Source organism: Silene latifolia, chromosome X (assembly GCF_048544455.1).
Source record: "Silene latifolia isolate original U9 population chromosome X, ASM4854445v1, whole genome shotgun sequence".
NCBI lineage: Eukaryota > Viridiplantae > Streptophyta > Magnoliopsida > Caryophyllales > Caryophyllaceae > Silene > Silene latifolia.
Window position 1 is genome coordinate 84,767,249 of NC_133537.1, and position 21,865 is coordinate 84,789,113.

The following is a 21,865-nucleotide window of genomic DNA, read 5'->3' on the forward strand; positions in this document are numbered from 1 at the left end:
CCGTTTTGAGTAGTGCTTTGATATGGACGACCCGAGCGAGTTAGGTGGTCTACATCTTGGTCTTCACCATTTTGGACTATTTCTTTGACTAGGGAGTTTTCAATGAGATACTCGTCCTCATCATCGTCGGCCCAAACTCCATTGATTGCAGTTAGCTCTCTCATTCTCATGATTTCATCTTCCAGTCGTATGATTTGGTCAACTAGTTTATCAACCACGGTGACTACTTCTTGCATAGTAGCATTTTGAGAGAAGATTAGTGGCACATGTTCTTTGGGTGTTGCGTGGGGATTGCGTAAAGTTGTCACCATATTTTCTAATTCTCAAACTTGCCCATCTACACTCCTTGCCCATATGATGGAGTCGGAAATGGTAGGGGAGATAGTAGAGTAGAACTTTTCATTTTCGATTGCGTAGACTTCATTTTCGATTGGAGAAATAAGGTGTGAGCAATCTAAGGTAGATTCATCACTTGTGATCACTAGAACTCCAAGAGGATTCTGAGTGTTGTTGGGTTTACCTCCTGGTGGTATTGGCAATCGACCATCTTCAATCATGTCTTGAAGCACGTTTTTCAACTTGTAGCACTTTTCTGTGTCATGTCCCTTGCCCCTATGGTATTCACAGTACGAGTTCTCGTCCCAGAATTTGGATTTCCTTTCGGGTTCGGGAGTAGGCCCAATGGGTTGGAGTTTACCTTGCTTCATTAACCTTTTTAGAGCGTTGGAGTAAGTGTCCCCAAGATTTGTGAATTTCCTTGGTGGGGTACTTTTCTTGGATGGCTCGAGAAGGTTAACTTCATCGGTCTTGCTAGTAGAGCCGTATGAACGACTTGTTGAACCTTGATATCCTCGACCTACCGTTTTGGACAAGAGTCCTTTACGGATGTCATCTTCGATCCTTGTCCCTAGTACGGTCAATTCCTTAAAAGTTTTGATGTTTTGGTATCTCAGATGATTGGCATAGATGGGTTTGAGATTATCCACAAACTTTTCCACAAGGGTAGCCTCATCCGGGCGTTCAACTAGTTGGGTGCTAGTCTTCCTCCACCTACTTAGGAAGTCGGTGAATCCTTCTTTGTCATTTTGGGTAAGAACCTCTAGAGTACGCATGTTTACTTGGATCTCGGCATTATGCGCATATTGTTTAGAGAACTCGATTGCGGCATCTTCCCAAGTAGCGACCTTCTTGTGATCTAAGGAGTAGAACCATTGCTTCGGGATGGTGTCAAGAGATGAAGGAAAGATCCTTAAGAACATCTCAGGTTTGATGCCTTTGATAGACATATAATCTTTGAAGGCACGGATGTGGTTCAAAGGGTTCTCGTGTCATTTGAATTTAGGGATATCCGTCATATTGAAATTAGTTGGCAATTTGGAATTGACGGCCTCATACTTGCGATTGTTCTCCCTATAAATGTCATCCCCCTTTAGGTACATCAATTGCTCCTCTAAGTATTGGAGTCTTTTTCTCTTCTGATCATCCCCATGAGAGGATTTTCATCCTTGGATTCATTATCAGAGTCACCTATTACTTCACTTTCATGAGGGGGCAACCTTCCCTCTACGGCATAGATACGGCCCTCGATGAGCTCAAGGCGGTCATAGACTTGGTCTTGGGTAACTTGCATTTGGGCTAGCGCGGCTAGGATTCGATCATTACCATCTTGAAGTTGGTGGAGGTTTGTTTATTTGGATCCAGGCATCTTGAAAATCGGATAAGAGATCGCGACGAATCAAAACACGATCGACCATTCCAACACACTTGCTAAAAGAAGAAATGTTTTGACTCGTGAAGTGGGTGTGTGCCACTTGTGTTGAGTGAGTTTTGAAGAAAGACAAGGTTTTTTGAAAATGTGTGTCCTAGTCAACTATAGTGTAGTTGTAGGAGTGGACTCGAAGTGAGGTTTTGAAATGGGCTTGTGGCCCGAATTTTGACACGACAAACGGACTGAGTTTTGACCGGATTTTGCGCTAATTGAAGGCCTATTTCGAAATTTTGGTTAAGAAAAAGGATTTTGATTTTTGAAAAATCGTCATGGTTTTGTTTAGAAATGGTGATCACGTAAGGTACAAACATTTATACAAGCATTATAACGGGATGCTGAGTGCATTTAAAAGGGTTTTGGTTTAAAGGGTGGGTTGCCATACCGAACCATCAAACCCGAAATCTGTGGAGAGGCTCGTACCAAACAAGAGTAAGGCCGATTCCTAGTCCATTTCCTCAAGTAGTGAAGGCCCTTGATACAAACAAGAGTAAGCATCATGGTATGGATGACGTCAATCGCTATCCATCCTTAGGCCCAAATAAGAATTAGGACCGTTTAGACGGGACGATTGGTCGAATGGGTTGGGTTGGGCCTAGGAAGGCCGAATAAAACGGTCTAGGAAGACCGAGTTATGAAAACCGACAATTGTCTTGTACAAACTATTCCCTAACCTTGTTCAAGTTTCACCCTTGCTACACGTAAGTGTATTATCCCCAACGGAGTCGCCAAACTGTGGACAGCAGGGGCCCACGGGGGCGCTTGGGAGGAAACAGAAACAAGCGTTTACATTTTTGTATGGAGTCGCCACCAATTTTTATGGGAAATTGGAACCGTTCGAATACCTCGTGTCATATCAAGACACAAAGTAGTGACATGAACACTAAGCAATCGTTACCCTTAGCATTCTATGTCTAGAATGACTCTCGTGGATGCCAATGAACACGGGTGTTCACAGATATCTGGAGTAAGGGGTGAGGGTACGTATTAGGAAGCTCTTTTGATCGAACACCTAATCCCGCCCGCCTCGATAGCGGCCTCTACTAATGATTAGGGAAGTTGTCTATACTCGATATATCGTCGATTGTATGCATGCAATGCAACATCCAAGTTTTGATCCTAACATGTGAGAATTAATACTAAGTCGGTGAAACATGTAGTTTAGCATACAATTGGGTCAAAGTTGGAATTTAATGTTCAATTACATGTGAAAACATACAAATGATACAAGAAAATATGATGAATACAATAAATACAATTACAATAAAGAAAATTACAACAATTACAACGGATTAGGCGATTTATGTCGAAAATACCTTTAAAACGGATAATTTGGGAAAACGAATAAAAGAATAAAATTACGAACAGAACAGAAGGTGATAATACGGTTAATAGTCAATTATACGTAAGCTAAATAACTAAGTCAAAGCAACAACGGAGTTCAGAGACAGAACTCAACTTGGAACAGGCGCAGCAGAGCTGCGTCCCTTGGAAGAGGCGCAGCGATTCTTTGCGTCTCGTTCCTGCCTTTCGATTCAATTTTGTGAAGCGGAATTGCAAATTGTTAATAGTCGTTGGTTAATTTAACGATTGATTAATTTATTTACTCGGATGAAAGTGATTAATAGGTTATTTACATAGAATGAGTCATGAAAACAGTAAAACATGGGTGAGACGGAATTAAGATAGATTAATTACAGGAGTGAACGATATTAACAAACTAAACAAATTAATTGGACTAAACTAAACATGATGAATTAATGAGTAACATGTGACGAATATGCGATGAATATGACAAAAGACAGATGAAAATTTATCAAAGGTCGAATTCCAGAAACTCAATATGAACAAATTGAATTTCTACAACCCGGGTTGAATTTAATGACGAAAACCCGCAAATATGAGATTACTTGGGATTTAAGTCGGATTTATGACGAATTATATGCTAATGAATGATGACCAATATACATGTGAGATTAATTATGCTATTATAACAAAGAATTAACAAACAAACGAAACAAAGACGAATAAAACAAGACGAATTACAGGGGACGAAGGAAGAAGAAAGAAAGATGGAACTGCGGCAGCCTCACGAAGAGGCGCAACAGGAACTGCGCTCCTTCGAAGAGGCGCAGCAGTTGCTGCGTCCTTTCTCGACGTTTTTCTACTGAAAATCCGTAAAAAAAGGTTTTGAACGCGGTTTTAGAAATCGGTTTTAATGAGGTATTTTCGACATAAACCTTACAATAGTGGTACAAAAAGTAAATAACAATAAATAAAAGAGAGATTATACACCCTCGGACTTACATGTTTGTTAAACGAGAAGGACTAAGATATCGATTAGTGATGCTCGACGCGAATGCAAAGAAAGTGCCCTCGTAAGAGGAAAACGATTAGATTAATTAAGTTGATTGATGTGGAGTTGGTCAAATTGGTCGGTCATGCAAACGAGGCTGGTACTCGGAAGGATCCGAGCTTACGTGGTCGAATGTTCAAGCACGTAGACGCCAAAAAGTAAGAACAAAGGTCTAGAATGCAAAGGGAGAAGAGAAGGGCGGACACTCGCGTGAGAAATATGAGGAGCGAAGGCTCCTATTTATACTAATCACGTGGAGGAATTAGGGTTTCGGAGACACTTTGGAAGTGAATCTCGGAAAGATATGAAAAAGATACGAGAAATACGCAGAAAAGGACATGGGAAGAGGCGCAGGCCCACTGCGTCTCTTGGAAGAAAAAGACACTGCCGCGTCTGTTCCAAGTGGTTTCCTCCTGCGGAAGAAAGATTTCCGTGTTTAAGTTATGGTAGGACGGAATAATTTGGTTTTCCTTAATATCTTATGTGAATATTACGGGAAATTGTTTACCCAAAGATAAAGATTGTAAAATATGGAATAGAATATGGAATAGAAATATCCGGAACATTCCAGAATATTCTGACTCGGGATTTAACGGTTATCAGAAAATGGAGACGGTTTTAGGCCCGGACTCCAAATGTACTCTAATTACTGTCAAAACGACCGTATCGGCACGTAGATGACAACTAAGAGGTAGATATTAATATTTGAGCAATCACTTGACGATAATCTTACGAATTGTCACAAATCGTTCCGCGTACCAAACATGCGGCCCAATTATCACCGGGTGGTTTGCGAGAGGTGCAAAAACGAGGTATCTACAGCTACCATGGCATCTTGGCCCCTCCTTCTTCAAGACATCAACAAAGAGGTACACATGGAAAAGGCAAAATGCAAGAGCCCTTCTCCTAGCCACCTCCGAGACATTAACATCTAATCGGTTTGAAAATATGTTGATAAGAGCCAACATATCCACACCATGTGGAGCAAGAAGAAAGTTGATTTGGCTTGTTGATAAGCCCAATATGGAACGGATTTTCTCCTTGTAGCACAATCGAGTCGGAGGAAGCACCGGAGCACAATCCGGCCACCCACCAATGGCTCCAACTTCTTCGGCAAGAGGACAAAGCTCACCTTTCGGGAAAATGAAAACATGGTGTTTCGAATCCCAAAACCGAGAACATGCTTCAAGAAACGAAGGTTGCACCTTGACATGACGAAGCACCAACAATTGACCAACTCCCATGCAAGCGAGTTGATACTTTTCGGGAGGCGACAAATCCCGGCACCATTGTCGCAATGCGTTCTCAAAAGCATGCATGAAATATTTTTGTGGAAGAAGAGGTTTTGTAGAGATAATTTTGTGTTTCGGATGATGAAACAATGAAACGCAAACGTCTCTATTTATACAAAATGATCAGCGCATTTTTTCAGAAAAAGAGGAGAGCCGGCTTCCATCGACAGGCTGCTCGCGCCTCTTTGAGGCTTCTCCATGATTCTCGCTGTTGACTTGTCTCTTTCAACATGTGTTTTCTCCTGACACCTCAAACCTCCCGCCAGGAGGCTCGCGCCTATTCGGGATAATCCGGGACATTTTGTGTTTCCTCACACTCACATTTCCTCGTTTTCGCGTTTTACGAAATCTGACACAGTCTCCATGACGCAGCTTTAAACATACCGATTTTTCTTTCTTTTTTTAAGGGGGGAAGGGCTAGTCGCCCCGATCCGCGATGGATCGTTTCCACGTCAGTCAAAATTCCGAAAATTTTTCGCTTTTTCGCAATTTTCCATCAAAATTCAAAATCGAAGATTGATAACACAACATCAATTTTCCTCAAACATTCAAGCACTCACAAATTCGAGTCTTGACCTCAAAAATCAAATATACTCGCAAAAATCCTTTTCTAAAATTCTTTCTTGACGGTTTGAATTTGAATTTTTCGAGTCAACTTCAATAATTTCGACGCAATTTAATTCACGACACGAGTTAATTGCTTAAATTTTCAAATCATTCCCATTGAATTCCAAACTTGACGACTTGTCACAAAATTCATTTCAAAATTTCAATTTTAACTTCAAGTCATCTTGGTTAATTTTGATCTTCAAACAAATGCTTTAAGTGTTTTCAATCAAAATGCTTCTACGTGTCTGCATTTTCGCGTATGTGCTATCTGTTGCCTATTTTATACACTAACGATGTAGGAACTGGTGCAAAGCAAAAGGAGAATCAAACAGCCGACAGCGCTCCTCCGAAACACAACACAAAAAAGCCAAAAATCACAAAATAAACCACAATCCAAAAACACATATATACAAACCGCCTCACGCAATATGTAAATATGTACAGACAAGGGTCCAAGACACGGACAAATTAGAATAACTACTCAGCGTCTCCCGTCGGACCAGTCCTGGTCTCACTAGGAGTCGCCGCCAACGCAGACACCATTACCTGCTCAGGCTCCCTCTCCGGAGAACTCTCCAGCGTCTCCTCCTCCATACCGACGCGAACCTCCTCCGCCGCAGCCAACTGAGCCCTGAGGAAGGCAATCTCCGCGTCTCGACTCCGCGGTTCGTCCTCACGACGCCTCAAGTCCTGGTCCCGATAGATGATCCCCAGCTCTTGCCCCGCGATCATCGACCTGGCTGCCTCCAACTCAGCACGGACCCGAGCAAGCTCTGCCGGATCCACAGTGCCCTACAAAACACAATAACAGATCCTCAAGATCTAAAAACGTGAAATACAACACCAAACACACAAATACACACACAAAGCGTACCTGAGAAAGCCGAGCCTCCCTCATAGCCAGGTCACCAGCAAGCGCCCTTCAGCGGTTAGCCATCCGCCACAAGTTCGGGTGACTAACAGTCGTCACCTGCAAAACAAAAATGTCCTTCAATACAATGTAAGGCAAAGTATAATTGGAGAAAGTGTTCAAGTCAGGAACTCACCCTCAGAACAATCAACCTCCACTCCATGCCGGCATCGGTCACCTCGGCCGCCGCGGGCTCCGGTAAGCGCAACTGAAGCTTCTCGCCACCCGACCCCTGAAAAGTGGTCTCCGTTGGGAAAGCTGGGGGTTGGGTCCTCATCAGCGGGTCGACTCCCTACCATTTGGATCCACATCAAAGATGACAAACCCTCCTATTAAGAGAGGCAATGGAAACAAAAAAACAAAGGAAAACATACCTCAATCGGGTACCAAGCAAACCTCGACAACCGGAAGGTGTCGTAGTCAACGCCCCGCAGCAACAGCTCCTCACCTCCCCGACCGTTAAGGTACTTCTCAACCTCGTCAGAGGTCGACTCCTGGAACAACACCCTAGGCGGGTCAACCGGCACGATGAAAGTCTCGGTAAAGCACTGGCGAACTAGACGCTCGCCCAAGTACCAAACCGGCCCAATCGCCGTCTCAAGTACGAGACGCGAGGCTGCGAGGCGCAAACGCTCCCGATGGCGGGGTACACCCGTGTAGTGCTCCCAAGGCCGCCCAACAAACTGCATTCAAAACAAAGCTATTCAGCTAACTGGGGGCTTCATGAGCTACCTAATCATCCTATCTCTATCTATAAAGGAGAAGGGGAAGAGAGCAGGAACTTACATCAGCAACCCGAAGCTTGTTCACGCGACGCCTGCAGTCCTCGTAAGTCAACTTAATCGACTTCTTCCGAGCCACCATCCAACCCCTCACGGCGGCAGGTGTCAAGAAGGAACATCGTCTGAGGTCCCCGGACGCAGAGGAGTGAAGTAAGCATACAACCAAGCCTGTAATCAAACAGAGCAGACACAAATCAGCCAATTTCTCAAAAATTGCCAAAATCAAAATCAAAATCAAACTAAAAAAAAGCTACCACAAAAAACTCGTACCTCAAAGATGAAGCCGGGACCAACTAAGGCAGGAGCACTACCCGCTCCCACTGTCTCCGGACGCACCGCCGCGTGCAAGTACCGGGTGAAACTCGCCAAAGCCGGCGTAACCCAGTCAAACCGACCCAAAGTGTCAAGGTCGGTGAGGAGAGTAAGCACCTTGGTCAACAAGCGCTCACCCTTGTCACCAAAGTATATGGCACCCAAGAAGTACCACAACCACAGCCGCGCCTCCTTCGTGTCGGCCTCAACCTCTGCCTCCGAGCTCCCCAACGGCGCCGGAGCAACACCTGCCACCCTCCCAGTGAAGTGGTCCTTCACGTACGAGCTCGCGATCAAGTACGGAGTGACGTTGGAAGGCTCCGGTAAAGCAGTACTGATCAAAGCAGTGACCGCAGGAGAGGACACTCTCTCCGGCGTCTCGGTAAACTCAATGGGCAACTCGCCACAGGGAAGGCCGGATACCATGGCGAAGTCCTCTAAAGTCACGCCGACCTCCCCAAACTCCATGTGGAACGACGACGTCGTATCCCAATACCGATCCAACATAGCGCGGATCAAACACAGGTTTGCCCTAATCGAAGACCCGTGAATGTCCCATGGGCCACCAACGGCCCAAAAGCCGACCTCTCTATCAACGCCCTCGTCCCGGCTCGGAGAACGTCGTAGAAACCCAAGCAGGTAGAGAAGCCCGAGAAAGTCCTAATGGTGCCAATCTCCTGAAATCAAAAACAAGCAGCATCAGAATGCCTATTCAGGCTCGACACTTCAAATGTGATAAAATTCAATCGGGGAACACGACTCACCAAGCCCTCGTGGGCACGGTAAGAGAGGTGTCTGTCCAGTCGAAGCAACAACTGGCTACCGTCAAAACCCTCGGCCCAGTCAGGCGCCGCCCGTAAAAGCAACCCCCGCGGGGCCGTAACTCGCATGGCTCTCCAACTCGCGACGTCAGCATCGTCCTCGGCTGTCTCCGCTCACCGCCTCTTATGGCCACGGGACTCAACGTGGTGGGTAGGGCCCAGCTCAACGACCCTGGCCACGTTCTGTAACGACCGTCTGGTCGCCCGAGGACAACGCTCCCTCGAAGAAACTCTCCTCCCGGAGGTACCAGCCTCAGACCCTCGGACCCAGTCTGAGCTCTCCCAGTGACAGTAGCCCCAACAACGGGCACCTCACGCTCCTCGACGGCCCCGGTGGCCCCAACAGTCTGCTCAGGAGGTCTCTCCTCAGTAACGTCCTCCACAACCACGGCGGGCATGCTAGCCGGAGTGCTAACCGGGCCCGTCCCGAACAACTCAAAAGTCGCAGCAAGGGACTCGGCCTGTCCCGAACACTCTCCTACAAACAAAAAACGTCAGCCGAAATTTCGGCATTACGACGTCATGAAATGGATAAATCCAAACAAAAAACACAACCTGCAAGGCAAAACAAGGGCAATCTCGCCCAAAATCCAACCAAACCATTCACAAAAAAAAAAAACACACACACACACAAAAACGACTCGCCCCTCTTTTCAAGCAAAAGACGAGTCAAAATCACAAAAACGGCATTTCAAGACCCATACAAGGTCCGCCTACAAACCAAAATACATTCCCGACACAATGGGGTATTTTTCTACGGCTCAAAAAGGTAATTCATACGCTAATTTGAGCCCAAACCGGTCAAAAATTCGAAAACGACCGCAAAATTACCCACAGGCGCCTAAATTACCAATAAGGTCCATTTCAAGGCAAACTGACTCAATTCAAGCCCAAACAGACGCTTATTTGGTCAGACGTAAGACCGTCACAAAAGGCAAAAATCCAAGTTTTCCCACAAATATCCAACGAAGGTCCATAAATGGCGAATACGGGTTTTCCCAACTACAATGCAACCTAGTGGGACCCACTACCCAAGCAAATAAACTTGACATTGCAAAATGAGACGGTTTCTCGCCTCACTCACGTTTTTTGAGCATAGGGAGCGGGAACGGGGACCAAAATGCAAACTAAAAGCACCCCTATACTCCTAAACAGGTTTCTAACCTAATGCAAGCATCAATTTCACTCGAAATAGGCTCAATCAAAAACGCTCAATTCGATTTTTAGGGTAAAGTTCGCCCTAATTCAATCAAGCTAAAGATCAACAAATTTGAATGGATTTAAGAGGAAATACTTACCTTGAGATGACATTGTTGATAGTGGCACGAGTAGAAGCTAGCAAAGGTCCTTCAAATGGCGAGTTTTGCGGGTTTTTGTGTCGAAAGGAAGAAAATGAAGTGAGGTTGATATGCGGACCAACCTCGCGTCTTTTACAGAAAAATAGGGAAGCCCCTTTGGTTCGCCAGGTGGCTCGCGCCTAAACCAAGCCTCCCCTTTGCTCTTTCAGCGGATTTTGGGCTTTAGCCCAATTTCCCGTGATAAACATCAAGTTTTCATTCGACGATATATAAGGTCGTCATTTTTCTCGAAAACAAATAGTGAAAACTTAAATTCACTACTTTCGAAAGCTTTAAACGACGGCACATAAACCGTCGCTCCGATCGAATAAGTGAAAATTTAAATTCACTATTTTCAAAAATTTTCAAGCAAACGGCGATCAAAACCGCCAATTTCAAAAATAATGGTGAAATCAAAATTCACCATTGCCCTTCAAAATTTCAAAAAAAATAATAATAACAAAAATTCAAAAACTGCTATTTCTCCAAATTTTAAGCGACGGCAATTAAAACCGTCACTTCAATTAGTAGTGAAGATTCCAAATCCACTATTCTCATCAAATGTCAACGGCGGCACATAAACCGTCACTTCAATTAATAGTGAAGATTCCAAATTCACTATTTCCATCAAATGTCAACGGCGGCACATAAACCGTCACTTCAATTAATAGTGAAGATTCCAAATCCACTATTCTCATCAAATGTCAACGGCAAACCGTCACTTCAATTAATAGTGAAAATTTCAAATTCACTATTTCCATCAAATGTCAACGGCAGCACATAAACCGTCACTTCAATTAATAGTAGTGAAGATTCCAAATTCACTATTTCCATCAAATGTCAACGGCGGCACATAAACCGTCACTTCAATTAATAGTGGAGATTCCAAATTCACTATTTCCATCAAATGTCAACGGCGGCACATAAACCGTCACTTCAAAACGCAATAGCAAACTCAAATTTGCTATTTTCCTTCAAAATTAAAACAAACGGCGATCAAAACCGCCACTTCAAGTTCAAAGAAGAACGACGAATGGTGAAGATGCCAACTTCACTATTCTTTCAAATACCAGCAGGGGGCTTCCTCGCGGAACCCGCTCATTCCAAAAACAGTGATAGTGAAAATCCAAACTCACTATTCCCGCGGCGGCATCACGAGTTCGCTACTTTCAAAACAAGCCCATTCGACGCGGCTACTCCCATGGTCCATTAACCGACCGTACCCAGTGGCTGGCGAGCCTTTATCCGCAACCTTTCAAGGACAGATCCCGAAGATGCCTCGGGTACATTTCCTTGTCTTGGCTGGCGAGTCTTTGTCCGCAACCTTTCAAGGACAGATCCCGAAGATGCCTCGGGTACATTTTCTTGTCTTGGCTGGCGAGCTTTTTTCCGCAACCTTCCAAGGACAGATCCCGAAGATGACTCGAGTACATTTCCTTACCAGTGGCTGGCGAGCCTTTGTCCGCAACCTTTCAAGGACAGATCCCGAAGATGCCTCGGGTACATTTCCTTATCATTGGTTGGTGAGCCTTTGTCCGCAACCTTTCAAGGACAGATCCCGAAAATGCCTCGGGTACATTTCCTTGTCGTGGCTGGCGAGCCTTTGTCCGCAATCCTCCAAGGACAGATCCCGAAGATGCCTCGGGTACATTTCCTTACCATCAGCTGGCGAGCCTTTGTCCGCAAACGTGCGAAGACATATCCGAAGATGCCTCAGGCATGACTCCTTCTTATGGCTGGCGAGCCTTTGTACGTAGTCTAACGGACTTTAAACGACCCGCACGGACAGTCGACAGACTCTAAACTGTTCCCGACGACAGGTCCTTGGCTCGTACCCTCGAGTCACCTTGGCGTCGCCCTTCCCGACGGCAGGTCCTTGGCCCGAATCCTTTAGAGCCGCCTCGACGTCGCTTAGGTCTCCAGGTTGTAATCTTCGATTGACCTAGGGGTTCTACTTTGACTTTCGCCCTGTCCAAGCCTCAGTCAAAGTGGGGGCTTTATAGATACCCAGTATCTGCTGAGACTCCAACAAACATCCGATGATTATCGGACTACAACATGTTTTGGAATCGCGGCGTTTGATCGACAGTTTGTGTACAACTTTACGTCGGAAAACTTAAAACGATTTCGAAAATAAAACATTTCAAAACATTTCAAAAATACCTGGAGTGTTTAATGCAGGACGAGGAGGTCGCAATGACACTAACTAGAGTCAAAACCGACAACGGACCAAAAACCGACTCAAAAATTCAAATCCCGACTCCAACAACGAGTCAAACCGAGTCAACCACTAAAAACCAAACATTTCAAACCTTCTACCTTAAGTTTTCCCGGATTCATGTTGGTCAAGTACCAAACATGTGACTACAAAACCTAGGATAGAACAAATCATGATTGCGTTTGTTGTGAAAGTGACAACACAACTCGAAGAACCGCGACGTAGCTCGCGCCTCTTTGAGCAGCCCAAGTGGCCACGTCGCTCAAAACTCACACAACCACTCATTTCCCTATAAATACCCCACAAATGTCACCCATTTGGGAGTTACGCGAGTGTCCGCCCCCTCTTTTCTCCCTTAAAATTCTCGACTCGACTTCTTAAGTCACAACTCGACGCGTATTTACGACCTACCGATCGTAAACACGAGCCTTACACATTGTTTGGTACCGTCATCGTGCATTAAACCACTTGACCGACCATTTCGACCACTACACCATCACTAAACTTTTAAAACACTCTTTTAACTTACCAAAACGGTTTTAAACCGAGTTTTTTCCGATCAAACGAGTTGTTACACTTACGTCGGTCACTCACCATAACCAAACATGTAAGTATGAGGGTGTAAAAATCCTCTTTTATTATGTTTTCATTCGTTTCATGACTATAACAAGCTAAAACATGCATAACAAGAACCAAAACATGGAATAAACGAGCCAAAACTGATTTTTGGTCTGAGGCAGAAGCCCCTTAGGCCGCCAACTAGCCCGCGCCTAAATGGGGTGTTCAGACCAGAGATCAACCGTGTTTATTCTCGTTATTTCCCTTAATCCATTTTTCATATTTGTAATCGGTTTTCACCATTTCAAGTGTTTTCGAACCATTGTTATTTTATTTCACATGTTTTAACCATAAAGCATTTTTCACCCTTGGTTCCTCATACCATGACGGTTAAATCCGTGTTTCGGTGATAATATTTGGTTAATGACATTTAGAAGGTATTTTAAAGCCTTTTATTTCATTTCTTTACATTTTCAAACAAACATATTAGTCACCAACACAAAGTCATCCTTGGTTCTACATACCATGCCGGATTTTAACCCGGGTACGATGACGAGTATCGACTAATAACATTCAAATGGATTTAAAACAATTAGTCCATAACCATTTTCAAAACTATTCATGTCAAGTTTGTCAAATCGAACCCGACACCGAATATTATCGAAATAATGATGATTTTTCGAGTCTAGTTCTTCAAATCAACAAATGCGGTCTAAACGACCCCTTCAAATCAAACCGGGTTCAAATACCCATTTTCAACACGTTTTATAACGTTTTCTAAAAGGTCAGAACACGGCACATAAACCGTGGGCTAACCCGCGCCTAAACAGGCTCTCCATTTCTCATTTTCAAAACTAGAGGGAGGCCCCTTACACCTCCGGCTGGCTCGCGCCTCATATAGTCGTGCAGCACAGGCTGTTCCCTTCCAAAGATTAGTCTCAGGACGATCCCGACTCGGTTAACCCTGATATAGGACGGATCAGATGACTATTTGATTATCCAAAACCATATTTGCAAATGCCTTACTAAGACAAATGGATCATGTTATGCACCCTAAACCTAATACGGTAAATGGATGTTTAATTTCCGTCTTGCATGCAAATCAACCATTAATCCAACTCGACATCTTATACTTGATACTTGGATTAAATCAACCGACTTAGAAAGCTCTCACATGTTAGGTTTAAATTATTGGATGCGCATTCATGCATTTAAATCGTTTTATCAACTTTTGCATTCAACCAACCAAGATCTATCAGTTGAAGCCGCTAAAGCGGGCGGGACTGGGTGTCTGATTAAAGGGCTTCACAATACGTACCTTCACCTCTTACTCAGAAACTTTGGATAGTGGACGACCGTATCCAGGGCGTACGAGAGTCATTCTAGAGATAGGATGCTAAAGAGGGACGATTTCCTTATCTTTAGTACCTATGTCAAACGCTGCTTTGTGCTTCGATTTGACCGGGGTATAAAGTGGAATTTGAACGGGTTCCAGGCATCCCACAAATGCTTGGTGGCGACTCCGAACATCTCTAATCGTTTCGAGACCCTTACCGAGACGAAACCGACCGATCTAAAACGATCCGGTCGAAAGCATCTTTACGCCGCCGAGCGTGGCTTTCAAAAAGACCGCTATACGTCCACAGATTGGCCTGGCGTGTAGGTGGCTATGTCCACACCTCTGTTCCTCTCAAATTGCATAAAATCAAGAAAATATTATCTCTCCTCCTTTCCTCTGTCATTTTGAACAAAACCAAGCAAACCATATCGCTACCTCCCTCCATTGTCTATCCTTTCCTCTCCCATTCCCTTTTGCTTCCTTCGTCAATTCTCCTTCACCCGAGCCTCTTCCTCCATCCACTTCCATTTTTCTTCTTCCCTCGTTCCCATTCCCTTCTCTTCCTCCTCACTTAAAATCATGTGAAGGTCAACAGAGTACTCTTTCTCTCTCTCCCTTTCCCTTGATCCTTCTCCTTTAGTCCATTCCTTCTTCTCTTACCCCCTTCTTTATGCCTCTTCCTCACTCTGCATCCGTTTTCCTTCCCATTCCCCTTATCTTTGTGTCTCTCAATTGACATAATTTGTCCGGTGTAATTTACATGTTAACAATGATAGCATACCGTTCCACATTAAATCCCAACTGACGAGTCGGCCACTACATTTTCTATCTTGAGGAACACCTATTACCTTAACTATTTTATGGTTTGTCTCAAAATACTTTTATATGACGTGGTCTCACAAGAGATCTTCTCATTAAACTAAAATTGGTAGATCAGCTTCAAGGTACCCCTACTAAAAATAAAGGACAAAATCTTTCAGTAGGTTGAAAATAAAGATGAAATTTGCAATGACATCATCACCACAAATTCACGCACATGAAAGCTAGAATTTACGCTAACATAGTTTATCGTTTATCAGCGAAACAAAAAAAACATTCCATTCGCAATCCTCGAAATAACATGATACACAACAAAGGCCATAAGGCCAAGGGACGATTTCGTGATAGCTAGTACTGTTCAGAGTATAGCAAAAAAACCTGAAAAACGTGATACATTTATGGCCACAAGGCCAAGGGACAATATCACAATGCTCCCATAAGACGCGCTAATCTTTCACTATAATGATCTCTAAAGAATTGGTCTCGTACTCCATCAAAAGCTCTTCTATTTCACCCGCTGCAAATAGTTTAAAGAATGTAAGTTTCACTAAAAATACAAAAAGATGGGGTCCCTCTTTAACTAACCTGAATAGTCAACATATATCGAAAAACAAACACATATTAGAGCTAACAACCCAAATAATTTCACACTTTCTCGGCTGTTCAGATGGTCAGTTCACCATGAGCATCATCCTTCTCATTCTCCAGTTCTACTGTCCTGTGCCTCAACAGTAATCCATCCCCTCCGTTCAAGCCACTCTCGATCCTTACTGTTGATAGGTAGTTTGAGCTTCTTATTAACTCTGCACACTGCTTCCGCTTTTATCCTGCTAGCAATAATATCAGGTCTGTCCATTTTGCCTTCCACACGAGTTTGATTCCTCTGGTACCATATATGGTAATTAGCTGCAGCTACTACCATGATTTGCACACCCCGTTGTATCTTGGTCCCCCTTCTGCTCTTGCACCACTCCAAGCAGCTGCTCGCAGGTAATCTCATACCCATTTGGTTATTAATAGCACTAATGAGTCTGTTGCTAAAGTTGCATTTATAGAAGAGGTGGTACACATTCTCTGCTGCTCACACATACAACAATTGGAATTGTCGCACACTCCTATCTTGAGAAGTTTAGCTCTGGTATTCAAGGCCTCCTTGGATATTAACCACGCAAGCATAGCGTGTTTGGGAATGGACCAAGAATTCCACACTACCATTGCCCATCTGCATTTAGGATGTTTCCCTCTGAGCCAGTCATAGCACTCAGCTGCTGAATACCCTTTGGTTTGGCCAAACCAGTTACCATTAGCATACCCAGCAGTAATGTCCTCTTTAATTTTACATATCTTCCTCCATGCCCAACTTGACACATAGCTAGGTTTATATGTCAACCAACCTTTGTCCTTGATATATACCTGATGGACCCATTTCACCCATAGACTGTCCTTCTTGTCAGTGACCCAGCAGACCAACTTTCCTACCATAGCTTGGTTCCAAACAATTTGGTCCTTTATACCTAAACCCCCTTCCTCCTTTGGTCTACAAATAGTTGCCCAAGATACCAGGGGAGCCCTCTTGTACTCAGTGCTACTGTCCCAAAGGTAATTCTTGCAGATAGCTTCAATATTCCTAATAACTCCCTTTTGGAAGGATAAAGATAAATGCCCAGTAAGAGTGAAGAGTATTCAGAACTGCCTTAACTAGGACCAACCTCCCTGCATAAGACAGCTTCCTTGCTCCCAGCCTATGTATTCTATTACATACTTTTTCAATGAGGATGTCACAATCCTTCCTCTTAAGCCTAGTAGGTTGAATGGGCATGCCCAAATACTTAAAAGGAAGGCTGCTTTCTCTAAAACCAGAAATTTTCAATATATCGTTTTTGAGATCATCGGCCACACCATTAAAGTATGCATTTGACTTAGCTGCGCTTACCTTGAGTCCTGAAGTCTTTGAAAAGGTAGAGAAAGCTTTAAGAATTTGCATCATGGAATTGGCATCACCTTTGCAAAACATCAGCACATCATCAGCAAATATAAGGTTTGTTAATTGCATCTCTTTGCACATAGGATGATATCTAAAGCCTTGCATAGCAACTGCATATTTCATAGTCCTGGTCAAATAATCCATACACAAAGTAAATATCAAGGGGGACAAAGGGCCCCCCCTGTGATATTAGGCCCCTTTTCCCAGGAAAAAAACCCAAAATTTTCACCATTGAGGGACATGGTACATCTTAAATAGAAATTTACAAGATGTAAGTTTTGGATATATAATACTTACATTATACCAAAAAAAAAATGTACGTTTCACTCTACAAGATGAGAACATAAGCTAACAATACGTGTGACTAAACACTAAATTAGTAAAAGGGGAAATAATAATTAATACGGAGTATGCAATTTCCCACTAGTCACAACTAAAACGGATGGTACCAAAGTTGGCTGGTGTGAGTGGTAAGGACTCTCATCTCTTAAACAAGTGGTCAGGGGTTCGATTCCTAACTCTTGCGAATGAAAAAGCCAAACTTGGGAGGGGTCAACCCATTAAATTGCCTTCAGTACCCCGAAGGAGATTGCCCCAGCTGTCGGTAGGGAATACTCCTGGTCAACACCAAAAAAACAACTAAAACGGATGGTCAATATTATGAATTAGCTAATCATGAACTTCGTAGCATGCATGGTTCAAAGTTCAAACTAAGCAAATCTCATCAAACTTAAACACACGTCCATCCATCTTTTTCCTTAGTCTCTATCACTATTTTACAGCTCAAAACAACGATTGGCATGAGATTTTGATACGTCATTTCTCCGTTTTTGATTTGATTACCTACTACCAAAATTTTACTATTATTATTTTTTTTAATTAAGGTAGTACGGATTATTATAGAGTATTAATAAATTTCTACAATCCCAAGTCGGACAACGGGCTTTATATCAAATCAGATAATCAATATTCATGTTCAATTCACTCATTGCTCCCATCCTTCATTGTGTGCAGTATTGCATACCACTTTTATAGAAAATTAGTGTAGTACGGAGTTGGATTTAGGTTGGGCCAAATCGATTTAGATTGGTGATTTTCAGGTCGTGCTAGTTTTGTCTATCGAGTTCCGATTGGTTCATATTAATTCACATATTAGTCTATTGTTAGGCTTGATTCCTATCTTCCAATTCCAGTATATTTCAGCCATACACTAATGTACAACACTGTTAAGATACTACTCCGTCCGTCCCGGTCAAAAGTTTACACTTTTCTATTTAAGGTGTATCATGAATAGTTTACACTTTTCTTAGGCAAGAAAGATCCTTACTAATTAGAGTAAATAGATTTATAAAAAAAAAGTTTACTTTTAGGGAAAGTAGTTGAGAAGAAGTCTCAATTCATATGACCCACAACGGTCCCAATTATTGTAAATTAAAGTCTAAACCACACTTAAGACGTGCATTAAATCCAACCCTAAGGCAAATGAGGCAAAGAGTATATGATCTTACTATTCACCTTGATCAAGCTATTGGAACTCACCAGGCTTCACTTATCAATATACACAATAACATTGCCCTCAGTGCCTCAATGGCTCCTGCAAATTGCGAGGTAAGGATGGGCCAAGTGTACGCAACCTTACCCATGTGTTAGCAATACAAAGAAGAAGTTGTTTCCCAACCACTCATCAATATACACTATTGAAAAATTGCTCAGTCATAATCTCATATTCACAGTACTAACGAAGCAGCGAAATTTGATGAGGATCAGTTCATAAGTTAAACATTACGCATGTCACTAATATCCATCAACTACAAAACAGTTGCATCCATAGAAAAGTAAACTTCAACATCAAAGATGACTCACCCATATGCATCTCCTGAAAAGCAAATAACCTATAGAGCTGATTGCTTACTATTACAGCTGACATCTGCAGTTTCCCAGAGTTCAAATTCCAACCACTTTTCCGGATTCAGTGCTGAAGAGTCAGACAAGAGAAGAAAAAATCATTACAAATTCAATAGAGGAGAAAATTAGTCGTACAATACTAAACTACTAACTACTATTCTAAACATACATTTATTCAGAATACAACAAGGGACCAAATGGAGTAGAGATTCAATATAATGTGGTTAATATAATACTGTATGATAATTTAGACTACAACCAAGTGAAAAAACATATATTTGTAACTTTCTAGTCCACAAATCCTCGTAGAAAGTGAAGGATTACGAGGCAGAAAAAGGAACCAAAGTAAGCTAAAACTATGCTGACAAATTGTACTCTTATGGGAATGAGAAATTCTTTCAAGGAAATTAATAATGAGATTAAAATATATTGTATCTCTCAAGGGATTAGTGATGAGATTAAGATATACTCCCTCCATTCCGGCCATTTGTTTACCATTGGTTTTAGCACCAAAACAAGGAAAGAGGAGGGGGCCAATTATTAGATAATCTCCTCATTAAGGCCTGAGAGTAACTACCCAACTCTACTACCGAAACTATTTTTTCTGATATGCAAGTTTTCACAAAGCATGAAAGCAGTCCCCTTAATCTAACTTAGCATGTCTCCAAGTAGACAAAAACCTCTTTCTCTTTAGAGGTATATATAATTAAAATAAACACTCAAATAAAAAAAAATTGACAACCAAAGCCAGTCTTCTCACCTTTCTCCAAATACCCGTCTTTAATTTAGAATCCATTTGATGGTTAGCCTCAAATGTCCGAAAACTGCAGTAAGTCCGTGAAAAGTATACATTAAAGAAGGATCGCAACATACAAATATCCACATCCTGAGCGTCTCGAAAGCACAAAAGTAGCTAAAAAAGGCAAATAACCCATAAACTTAACAGTAAAATGTAAATAACCCGTAATAATAACAACTCTTAAAACATATGAGCAGGTAAATGAAAGACTCACTCATAAGAATCGCAAATTCTAGAATAATCAATAATTTGCTCCTCTATCTAACCAAACTGCATCATCTTAAACAAACCTAAAAGTTCCCGATTAACAAATCGGCTACAAATTTAAAAAGAAAAGCACAAAAGTAGCCAAATCTCAAAACTCAATGGCTTACAAGACGTTGGAACTGATAATAATATGATATAATAAACCTGTGGCATTTGCCTTAATTAATTACGAGTACCCATATTGAGCATTGATACCCGTCAATTTTAATGTAAATTCAAAACTGATTATCTAACAAGCAAATACTGTCTAATGGGTTTGCTATAGCAATATCACAGGTACTAATGCAAGATTAAGAACCAACAACTGATAAAAAATTAACATTGTAACGCAGAATATAATGATTAAACTCATAAAGAGTTGAACCTTAAGAGTCAGCTTCTGCCTTCTGATTAGGATTAATTAAGCCTCCTCTACTTGGAATTAGTTGATAAATTCTTCGTCTAGACGCGATGTCTCATCTTTTGCCCTCTATTAAAACACCAAAATGATCAGGAAAAAAAACCATGAAATCTTTACAAATAAAGCAAGCATTCCAATCTCAAATCATAACATAACTTCACCTTCATCTTCCCTTCCTTTTCTTCTCTCTGCTTAAGGAAACGAGTCTTCTTCCAAGTAATTGAAAAGTATTTCATCTCTCTATGCTAATAAAACACAACCTAAAATAAATATCATGTATCAAATAAACAATTTCACAAGCTAGAAAACTATGAAATTACACTTTGGATCTTACAACAAAAGCAATACCTAAGCTACTGACAAACAGAATTATTATAATAAACATTCTTTAATATCAACTTCATCTTCATCAAACGATAAATCAGCCAACCAGACCTTACAAAAAAAAACCTAGTCAAACAAAAAAATGATAAGATTAACGTGTGCACAAACTATGTTCGTTAAAATCATAATCCCTATTAACATTGGAAAATAATTTGTGTACTTAAGATATTCCCTGAGAAAAAAACCCGATTCTAAGATCTATAGAAGAAAGACGGGAACTTTCTTATCTCACGCTTTATTTAATAAAATTGAGTACATGGGTACGTAGAGGTAGGGAGGGAGAACGAACCAAAGGAGAACAGTGGTGCTTCATCACCATCTACTACTTTAATCGAGTGGAAATAACGCCTAAATCAAGTATGGAAATCATTAATTAAAAGTAAAAGGTGTCCATCAATGGCAATACGAGAAGCTCAGGCGAAAGGCAAATCTCACAAATAAACAAAACACGTCTTAATTCCTAAATTAACCCAATAAATTGAAAATTTTACTTAAATTGACCTGGGTTTTTGGCATCGCCAAACACACAATGTCATACAGATAATAATTCAGAAAAAAAAAAGAGGGGGGGAAGAAAAACAAAATCTCAAATAGACAATGATCTTGATACCTTTCTACTATCATCAAATAGACAATGATTTTGATACCTTTCGACTATAATGATCTTGATAATGGCGTTTTTGATAAACAATTGTTTACCGCCGCATTATCCGCCCTTATTATTGACGTTTCTGGTGTTTGTGAAGGCAGGAATTAATAGAGGTCAAAACCCTTGTTGATGATCGAGTAGGAAATTATCGAAACACATTTTATTTGAGTAGTGAGAAGTCGACAGGGTTGATAATAGTTGAGAAAGGAGAGAGGAGGGAGGAGGGAGGAGGAAGGAGATAGGAGGGAGCAAAGGGGAAAAGGTATGGCTGGAAAGGAATGACCAAGGAAGACCAGAATTTCGTAAAATATGTCCTAGTGTCTCCTAGGGTTCCGTCTTTTTCTTCTCAGTTTCTCCTC

At 42.0% G+C, this 21,865-nt stretch overlaps 1 protein-coding gene across 1 annotated transcript; it reads right to left on the reverse strand.

The window, feature by feature from the left end:
• Positions 1 to 6,404: 6,404 nt before the first annotated feature.
• LOC141623436 (uncharacterized) lies at positions 6,405 to 19,788 on the reverse strand. The gene is made up of 9 exons (XM_074439544.1): positions 19,768 to 19,788; positions 19,015 to 19,077; positions 8,791 to 9,325; positions 7,985 to 8,703; positions 7,719 to 7,882; positions 7,307 to 7,615; positions 7,069 to 7,224; positions 6,897 to 6,992; positions 6,405 to 6,814 (listed from the first exon to the last, which is right to left on the reverse strand). Exons 3-4 carry the CDS (start codon positions 9,243 to 9,245, stop codon positions 8,619 to 8,621), a joined length of 540 nt encoding a protein of 179 aa, XP_074295645.1. The 5' UTR covers positions 9,246 to 9,325; positions 19,015 to 19,077; positions 19,768 to 19,788; the 3' UTR covers positions 6,405 to 6,814; positions 6,897 to 6,992; positions 7,069 to 7,224; positions 7,307 to 7,615; positions 7,719 to 7,882; positions 7,985 to 8,618.
• Between the last annotated feature and the right edge of the window lie 2,077 nt (positions 19,789 to 21,865).

Bases quoted from the DNA above. Each gene is read 5' to 3' on its own strand.
- LOC141623436 (XM_074439544.1), bottom strand. From the start codon at position 9,245: ATGCCCGCCGTGGTTGTGGAGGACGTTACTGAGGAGAGACCTCCTGAG. The intron at 8,704-8,790 runs GTGAGTCGTGTT...TTTTGATTTCAG, and splicing joins ACCGTGCCCACGAGGGCTTG to GAGATTGGCACCATTAGGAC.